The sequence below is a fragment of the Nothobranchius furzeri genome, chromosome 7, assembly GCF_043380555.1.
Source record: "Nothobranchius furzeri strain GRZ-AD chromosome 7, NfurGRZ-RIMD1, whole genome shotgun sequence".
Lineage (NCBI taxonomy): Eukaryota > Metazoa > Chordata > Actinopteri > Cyprinodontiformes > Nothobranchiidae > Nothobranchius > Nothobranchius furzeri.
Window position 1 is genome coordinate 76,808,653 of NC_091747.1, and position 10,258 is coordinate 76,818,910.

General features: G+C 42.6%; 1 protein-coding gene across 1 annotated transcript; it reads left to right on the plus strand.

Moving 5' to 3' along the window:
- Positions 1-324: 324 nt before the first annotated feature.
- tyrp1b (tyrosinase-related protein 1b) lies at positions 325-8,490 on the plus strand. Its single transcript, XM_015954204.3, has 9 exons — positions 325-423; positions 2,640-2,998; positions 3,225-3,333; positions 3,946-4,159; positions 5,054-5,258; positions 7,180-7,347; positions 7,615-7,794; positions 7,873-8,019; positions 8,176-8,490. The coding sequence occupies exons 1-9, from the start codon at positions 410-412 to the stop codon at positions 8,379-8,381; spliced, it is 1,602 nt and encodes a 533-aa protein (XP_015809690.3). The 5' UTR covers positions 325-409; the 3' UTR covers positions 8,382-8,490.
- The last annotated feature ends 1,768 nt before the right edge of the window (positions 8,491-10,258 follow it).

Consider the following 10,258-nt stretch of genomic DNA (forward strand, 5'->3'; position numbering starts at 1 on the left):
GGCACACACGTGATCAGGAATTTATACCAAGTTACTTCTCTGGTTCCACTAAAAACAAAAAAATGATTGTGTCACGGCTGGGAAACAAAAAAAAATCTCCAGCAGAGCTTCATCATCAGTGCTTTCTCCTAGTTCTGTTCTGCAAGTGATCACACACGTTGGCGTCATCCGAGTGATGATCACAAGGCATGTGAATGAATGTTTTTAAGCACCCTTAAGTGTTGTGCAGTCTGCTGCATGTGTGTGTGTGTGTGTGTGTGTGTGTGTGTGTGTGTGTGTGTGTGTGTGTGTGTGTGTGTGTCGGCTCCACAAAGGTCCGGTCATGTGTTTGATCACTATTTAAGGCAGACAGGGTAAAGCGCTGACTCTTTGGGGGGAGGGACATTGTTTTTGCAAACAGAGGAGCAGCATGCACACTCAGAGGTAGGGACACCTCATTACTCTGTATTACATTAATATTAGTGAGAGTTTATTTCATATAATTTGAAACACCTTCACAAACTGTACATTCATGCGAGATGCTGCACTTGTGCCAAGGCATAAATAAGTAAAATATTTTCACTAGGTTGATAATGTCGTTTTATCGCTAAACAGTTGCTGCTGCCGATGCATCAGTCACATCAACCATTACTGATTTACAAGCTTGAAAAGCTGATCAAATTCACTTAGAAAAAAAAAATGAAATCTCAGAATCTACTATTGGAAGTGTTTCTGAAAGTTGAGAGCTGATGGTTTTGTGAATCATGAATAATTACTCCCACCGCCTGCCGGGGGCTTCTAAGGAGCTGAAGTTTCAGTTCAGTGATACAGCAACTGGATTGAATGAAACAAAAAATAAAATAAAATAAACCCACTGAGTTGAAAGTACCAGAAGTACATTTTGATTTTTCACTCAATTATTTTACTTCATCAAACAAAAGATGTTCTGAGAAGACAGATTAAAATAGTTGTTTTTGAGGAGTTTGTTTTCATTAATTGGTAAAATAAAATAAGAACTCCCAATAGTTCATTTAGGGCAGGGGTAGGCAACCCTGCATGTTTTCCAGCCATGCATTAATTTGCAGCTTCCAATTGGCTAAACACACCTGATCCATGTAATCAACAGCAGGAACAACAAAGATAGTTGGAAAATAAGCAGAACTGCAGATCTCTAGGAACAGGGTTCCCTACCCCTGTATTAAGGGTACAAGGGCTTTTGCACCTGTACCCCCAACAATGGGTTGTAGTGGTATCTCAGTTTGATCCTTTTAGAAATCAAACTTTACTTTGATTGACCTAACCTGATGTACATCAAAGAAAGATGCATTATTGGAAAATGTATAAAACACGGTTATCTGTGTTTGGAAATTAAGTCTTAATACATATTATTCACTGATTGCTTTTGTCACCTGTCTCTAAGCAGAAAGTTCTGGTTCCCCAGTATCAGACGTGTTAATCAGAACGGCACCTGAGCCAGTCAATCATCCTTTACATTTATAGTATGTTTTCATTCATTAAGCACTGACGTCAACACGGCAGAAATTTCATCTGCTAACCTTTAAATCCAAAGCCACATGCAGTACCATTGAGCTATCTATCTAAGGGTACGAAAGTATGCAAATTTTGGCAAAAGAAGTAATCAGTACTTATTAGGTCTGATATTTCAGGTCTGATAGTCAGAGTAACAGTTTGTGGAATTGAATAATATAAAATCTTCTATATATAATATTAGTTGTGGAGTACCACAAGGATCGGTCCTTGGACCACTACTTTTTCTTTTGTACGTTAACGATATTGCTATGGTTTCTAAATTATTCAAGTGTATACTATTTGCAGATGACACTACCTTATTTTATTCAGGAGAAAATATAAACGATGTGTTAGATGTAATTAAAAATGAGTTTATAAAAATCTAACAATGGTTTAATATAATTAGGCTTTCTGTAAACACCGATAAACTAAGTTTATAGTTTTTTGTAGAAGTAATAAAAGTGCTGATGCATCCTTACATGTGGAAGGAATTGAGATAGAAAGACTAAAAGAAGTTAAGTTTTTAGGAGCTGTGATTGATGAAAATTTATTGTGGAAGTCTCACATAAATGCTATTAAGATTAAAATATCTCAAATTATTGCTTTACTAAATATGACAAAGGAATTGTTGAACAAGAACGATTTGTAGATTCTGTATAACTCGTTAATTCTTTCAAATTTGACATATTGTATCAAAGTATGTGGAAGTACCTGCAAAACATATACACATTACATTTTTCTTTTACAGAAAAGAGCAGTGAGAGTTAGTGGAAGTGGATATAGAGTTCATACGGATTTGACCTAATAAAATTTGACAAATTTGTACAATATCATTTATTAAAACGTATGTGCAAAGCGCATGAAGGAGTTCTACCAATAGATATTCAAAAGAGATTTGTAAAAAAGAGAAAGTAATTATAAATTTAAAAGAATTGATCTTTTTTTTTTTTTTTAAACAAGATTTTGAACAGTGAAAATGGAAATATGGAAGAATTTCAGCATTTTTGTATTTGGTTCTTTCTGCTCCTTTCCAGTGTATGTTGCTAATTTGAAATAATAGGAATCAAGATTTTTTAGGCTGAACTCGTTTGACTCCCTTTTCTGTCTAATCTCTTTCTGGGTTGGGTAAGCATGTGGAGAGTTGGTCTACTGGTGGTGACCTGTTACATCGGCCTTACTTTGGCCCAATTCCCCCGGGAGTGTGTCACACCTGATGGTCTGAGGAGCGGTCAGTGCTGCCCATCCCCAACGGGGGTGGCAGGGGATGCGTGTGGCTCCATCTCGGGAAGAGGCCAGTGTTTGTCGATTGCAGCAGACAGTCGCCGCCATGGACCACAGTATCCGTATGTGGGACGTGATGACAGAGAAAGGTGGCCTTTGAGATTTTTCAACCGTACCTGCCAGTGTAACGGCAATTTCAGTGGCTTCAACTGTGGACGATGCAAGCACGGGCTGACCGGACCAAACTGTGATCAGAGAATCTCTGTTGGTAAGAACTGAGAACTTGTTTAAAATGTAAGACGATCTAAATCGCCTCTATCCTGCAGTGCCCTTCAAGATTTCACTCCTCTACATCAGCCAGAAGGATTAAGGCTGCACTTTTTTTTCTTTCACTAGAGAAAAGAAAATGCACGATACATTTTAAACACATTGTCTTTTCCTCAAAACCCACTTCTTCTCTCTTTGTGCTCTGCCGCGTTTTGACCTGACTCTAGTGAGGAGGAATATCATGCAGATGAGCACAGCTGAGAAGCAGGCTTTTGTGAAGGCTCTGGACCAAGCTAAGAGTACTGTCCATCCCAACCTGGTCATCTGCACAAGAAGGTACACACACGTTTGAAAACTCCAAGAGTTAGATTCATTTAAAAAGGTTCAAGAAACAACTTATATCAAAGGAAGATTGATGGCCGCTCCTGCTTTAGCACAGTGGAGCAGACAAGACCATTAATCAAACATCTCCTCCATCTGTTACCCGAAACTGAATGCATGACTTCCCATTTATGGGTTTTGCTATCTTTGCTTCAGAGTAGCCCACTGCCTACTCTCCCAAATACCATCATGGTGTTTTCCAGCATCACATGTATAGTTACAAAAAGTGTTTATGAACAAATGATGAATAAATCAACACATTAAAATGATCAGAGGTGCATTTTTTTACTTTTTTTGTAAATAAAATGTTCCATTTGTTTATGAGGAGGAGGGGCTTACGGGTTTTACTGGAACCCGCCACTAGGGGCAATCTCCCCGTTCTGGTTTCTCTTTCTGGGTTACATACAGATGTCCAGCTTCTTATTACGAACTAATGTTTCTGTCGGAAAATAAAGAATTTCAGTTGTTTTATATTTTTTAATCATAAGTTTTTGTCTGTGCACAAAAAAGATTCTTATGAGCAGGAGGAAGGTTGGCACTTTAGTATGACGCGTCCCTTTTCTTTAGGTACCAAGAGGTGCTTGGGCCTGATGGCAACAGCCCACAGTTTGAGAATGTCACCATCTATAACTACTTTGTTTGGAGCCACTACTACTCCGTCAGTAAGACGTTCCTGGGGCCGGGGCAGGCCAGCTTTGGAGGTGTGGACTTCTCCCACGAGGGTCCAGGGTTTGTCACCTGGCATCGTTTTCATCTGCTGCAGCTAGAGAGAGACATGCAAGTGAGCAGAAGACAGTGACTTTGGCCTAGTCCACACATAGCCAGGTTTTTTTAAAACGAGTATCCGCCCCTCCAAAAACTTGCATCCACACCACCTTGTTTAAAAAATAAAAACTCTGTCCACACGTACCCGGATAAATATGTTGTTAAGGACATCATGCATGCCAGACCTGTAGGCGGCAGTACTTCCCCCGTTCTTAACCTCGTCCTTCGTCTGTGGTCTTCCACAAGGAGCAGTAATTCTGCTTGCAAAAACAAACAAGCAAAAAGCGCTTGGACAATTGATAAAGCGAGCGCAGCTCCGAGGGCATCCATGCTGTCGGCTAGTGTAAACACAGGTCGCACACGTGATGTCAGCATTTTTTTTTTTGTCGCGGAAAGTGACGTTGCCGACCTTAAAACTCCGGTTTTGTCTGTCCACACGCAGACACCCAAAACGGAGAAAACGCAGATCTTCACTTTGGCCGGAGTTTTTAAAAAGATCCGTTTTCGTGTGAAAAAACTCCGTTTTCGTGTGGATGACAGACCAAAACGTAGAAAAATATCTACGTTTTGGCAGATCCCCGGCTACGTGTGGACAGGGCCTTAGAAAGAGGAGGCGTTTCCTGTGGGTTTAATGAAAGAATAAACAGGAGGCTGATGAAGTAAAAAAATAAAAGTGGGATGTTGAATTTTATTTTATTTTTAAGATGGAGTGGGATGCTGTCCTGCAACGGAAATGTGGAGCAAGATAGGAGTAGATCAGACGTAGATAAATGTACTGGAGGAGGAAAGTGATGGAAGATGTTATCAAAAGTAGGAAAAGTGCTAAAGAAAGTAGTAGACTAAGTAATGGGTCTTTTTAGGTTCTAATGTAAAGATTCATCAATCTTCTTCGATGTGCCCCCCTGAACAGGACATGCTGGGTGACCCCACCTTTGCCCTCCCTTACTGGAACTTTGCCATCGGCGGCGACGAGTGTGACATCTGCACCGACGAGCTGCTGGGAGCGAGGAGCACGTTTGACCTGAACTCCATCAGCCCCAACTCCGTGTTTTCTCAGTGGCGGGTCATCTGTGAGAGTGTGGAGGACTATGACACCCTGGGCACCGTCTGCAACAGTAAAAAGACACAAGCAACACCCAGCCGTTAGGCCAGGCCGCGCCGCGCCGCTGATGTACAGCACCGTCTCAGCTGCATCAGAAAAGAGGGCAAAAAGCTCATAAAAGAGCGAGCATGTAGAACAAAAGCTGCTATAAATAATACCTCACAGCTGCTGTGCTAAATTCAATACAGCTCGCTATTAGAGCAGTTTGTTTGAAACTCCCCTTGTTGTCAGACTTCTTGGCTACTCAGACGCTCTGGATTTTGCAACAAATTATTTTATATTTCGCAATCTAAATTCTGCATTAAGAGCATCACATTATCCAATAAATCAAATCAAAGATACTTTATTTGTCCCAGAGGGAAATTAGAGTTTCACTACACACAATTCAGAGATCAGACATACATGGGCAAGACACATGACAAGAATTGGTGACTGTGGTCATTCGCAACCCTGAGTCGCGCTACCTTAATAGAGATAAGTGGTACATGAGGATAATGGGGGTAAGGCAAAAAAAAGGCATAGTAGAGTTAGACCCAGCGGGGAGTAACTCTATTATACAAAAAAACCTCCTCAAACATAGAAGCACGAACATCACAGATACAACATCAGAGTCCGATGGGGAGGCGGGGTTGGGCGGGAGCCGCCAGTACGGCGCTTCACCAGCTGCAGTCAACAGGTGGGAGGGAGAGATGAGGGCCAGAGAGCGCATTGAGTTCCTGCAGGTCGATGACCTCGAAGCCGAAGTCACAATCTGAAGGGGGGGGGGGGGGGGGTGAGGTCAGGTCACAGCATCTGTCAGCATTCCTCCTTTCGTGGGGGTGAGTTGAAGGCAGCCTTGGCGGCTGCTTGGCGTCAGATGAGGATAAGCAAGACTTTGTTTAGGGCAGACAGAGATAATTTTCCTCTCTGCCTTGGAGTCTATTAAGAGGTCATTCATGTCCACCAGTGAAGCCAATTTAAGCGTTCTAAACATCCCCACACGTCCGGTGACCCTCTCCGAGATGACATCCATCTTGCGCACTAACACAGGCAACACCACGAGGACATTGTCCAGCTTACGGTTATCTAATCATTTTTAATGTTTCATGTTGGGTCGCGAGATTCAGGACATAATTGATCTTAAATCGTATTGCGCCAGTCACGAATAAGCTAGCCAAGGTGATTCCGATTTGTAGGAATCCGCTCTCCTCCTACGCTGGCAGCAGATTAGTTATTACCTTTGGTGTTTGAGTTCAAAAGACACAGAGACGGTGTATCCTCTTGCTTGGAAGTGTAAAATCATTAGGAATGCCAGTCATCTTTTTAAACCGCAGTTCTTTGCCCAAAACAAAGAAAAGCTACAGAAGTAGGAGAAAATGCAAGTGGTCCACGTTCGAGTGATCTGTCTCATTCTGTTCCTTGGAGAGTCATGATAGGTCTGGTGTTTCCTGCACTAACAAGCAGCAACTCCTTAAATGGGTTAGAGGTGCTCATGGGGGGGGGGGGGGGCTCATTTGTGCATCTGCTTGTTGAAGACAGGAGCGTAGCAGTCGACTGCCTTTGATCTAAGAGGATAATCTTCAAACACATAGACAACTGAGTTGTGTAGACCCTCGTGTGTAGGAGACAAAGCACCAATAGAGACGTAGATCAAGCACGTAATGACGATAATAAAAATAATAAAGTTCAGTCACAAAACTCCCACTCACTGCTGTTGAGTCCTTTTAAAAATGTAACAATGTATCTGCCGTCCTGTCATGTTTGAGACCAGTCAAACTCATCTGGTCTCCCACACGGACGTGGAACGACATTTATGATAATTATTCAGTTTCTTCAGGGACCACAAAACAAACAATAGGAACAGCTACACTCGTCATTTCTTAAGCTGGGTTTCTTTTTCTGTTGTGTTGAATATTCCACCAGAGTTGTGCTGACCTTTTGTCTTCATCACCGAGGTACGGAGAGTAGTCCAATCAGGAGGAACCCAGCGGGGAATGTCGCGAGGCCCATGGTGCAGAGGCTGCCGGAGCCCAGGGACGTGTTGGACTGTCTGGAGCTGAACACCTTTGACACTCCGCCTTATTACTCTACCTCCTCCGAGAGCTTCAGGAACAGCATTGAAGGTGTCGAGCTACAAACTAAAGTTTAGAGCCAGAGAGCCAGTGAAAGGAGAACAGTGCAGCTCAGTTTCTCGGTAAAATAAAGCTGCTGAAGTTCTGTGTGAAAGTAAAACTCCAAACCCAAGCCAGAAACTCGCTCTCTCAATCCTCCACCCACATGCACATATGGTTAGCTCCAAGACAGCATTTGCTGTTCCTAATTTTGGAAATTCTAAGCTTTCATTGCTTTTGTGTGTGTGTGCGTGTGTGTGTGTTTTCATTGTTTGCTAGGCTACAGCGCCCCCCAAGGGCCGTACGACCCCGTCATCCGCAGCCTCCACAATCTCGCACACCTCTTTCTGAATGGGACAGGTGGACAGACTCACCTGTCACCTAATGATCCCATCTTTGTCTTGTTGCACACCTTCACCGACGCCGTCTTTGATGAGTGGCTGCGACGGCACCAACCAGGTGCGTATGAGCTGACACACAAATACGTCCAGGCAGGATGGATAGTTTGGGTAGTACCATGTCTTCTTCTGCATGCAGGTGAAATAAGTTACCCGGAGGAAAACGCCCCTATCGGACACAACGGCAGGTTCAACATGGTTCCTTTTTGGCCTCCAGTCACCAATGCTGAGATGTTTGTCTCAGCCTCGGAAAACCTGGGATACTCATATGATGTCCAGTGGCCAGGTGAGCAGTACACACTCTCTCCCTCTCTCTTACACACACACACACACACACACACATGCATGTACACAAGCACACACACACACACACCTACAGACATGCGCGATTCATGATGTTGATGAAAAAGGTAACCTCTCCTCTACTCCATCCATCTTACAGCTGGTGCCTTCACCCTCTCCGAGATCATCACCATGGCCATCGTAGCAGCCGTGGTGGTTGTGGTACTGGTGGGGGGGGCCATCGCCTGCGCCGCGCGAGCTCGCTCCCACCACTCGGCCGAGGCCTTGGAGCCTCTGCTGAGCGAAACATTCCGACGTTACTCAGAAGACGACAGGAGGTCGGACAAATCCCAGTCTGTCGTCTGATCCCTCTCCTCTCTGCCGAGGCTTTGACGTGTTCGTGGAATTGTTTTTCCTTTTTTGCATTCATCAATTTCCTCTAATAAAGCAGAAGTGGTTTTTAAAAGTCCAGAAATTGTTGTCCTACCTTGTATTTTCTTTTACCTGTACCTTGATTTAGTTAGCCCTTTAACTAAATCATGCAGCTTAAGCGATGAAACTGTAGCCACATGGTCACACTTACCGAAGCAGGTAAGGAAAAGACACAAGGCTTCTGGTAAGAACTAGTGTTGTCAAAAAAATCGATACCTAGATATAAATCGATACTAAAAGTGGTATCTAAATTAGATATTCCATCCCTGTGGTATTGATATTATGGACTATTATACACAGCCTTCTTCAAGTACACCGACACGCACGACGGCCAGATGCCGTAAAGCAGCCTCCGCCTCCCAGAAAACAGAAGAAGACGCTGCATGGCTACATTACAATTTCCCACGCGAGTTGTCTCCGATCCAAGTTTTGTCTGCCAAATAAATAAACAAAAACATAAACAGCGAATTTGGGAGGCGCTTCACAGCCCAACTTAATTAGCATACCAAGTCCGACACGTAGTTGTATATTCACGCTTACGTGCTTAAAGGAAAACTCCCGTTTATTGCAACCCGGACTTAATTTCTAGCATGCAGTACGTTTTTTTACTCACGCTGACAACTTTGGTGCTACTTGGATTCCCCGGGGTATTTAGATCCATCGGCGAATCGCCATCAGTGTATATCCATATAACGGGTGCGGACGGGCACCCATGGTGCAGCCTCGAAATAAGACATTATCTGCACCAAAACATCTCAATGTCGATAAGTTTTGTTAGGAATCATTAACATGATTCCCCTGTTCGTTTGGAGCGGATCTGGGATTTTTAGGCGTGAACAGACTAGCTGCGGCTAATCTAACCGGCGCTTTTAATGACGTCACTGCCGTGCGCCAATCTGTTTTTATTAAGATTACCGGTAGATGTACCTTTGTCCTACTGTGGAGAAATTTGTTTTCTCCCTTTATTGACCAACAGAGTTGTTCAAAAGTACAGAACAAAACATATGGCATTACAGCTTATGAAAAAAATGCACCTTAAACAGAGTTTAAGCAGCAAAACATCACTCTGCAAATAGTGTATATATAGTGAGACAATTCATGATTTAAAGTGTTAACTTTCGCCAGTTTTTGTATGCACGTATAAAAAAATGCTGATACTTGAAAGGTTTAAGCACTTTACACACTTAATTCTTAACGTTTAATTTTTGCAATATAAATTGAGGAATGTTATTTTTTGAATAAACTTGTTCAATAAATTGGTGTTTTGAAATAGTATCGAAATCGAGTACCGAGTTTTTTTTTCCAGTATCGAATCGAGTTTGAAATTTTAGTATCGTGACAACCCTAGTAAGAACTACTGCAGCACAACTTCCTGTTGCATTTCTGTGCTACTGGAGATTTATGGGCTAAATCTAAAATAAATGAACAGCCACATTTTTACTTACAATTGACCTTGCCTTTATCTGGAAGGTACATTTATAGCTGAGTACCTAATTGATCTTATTCTGTTAACAGAGATTGTCATTAAATAAACAAGAGTCAGGACTGCATGAACAGACTTAACACAGGCCTTTTGCTCCTGGTGCAAATGCATTTGTCTGCAGCCTGAGGCCATCTGGCAAATCGCACCACTTAATGTTAATCTTCCATTCAATGAGCCTGATTTATTCAGTGCATATTACCGTGCCTTGATAACAGCACACACGTCGCCCCCATGTGGATGAAATGCATCACTGCAAATGGTGACAGAAAAATCACATCTTCACTCACTCAGTTATGAAATCTTCAAAATGAGACTAAAAGGCTTGTAT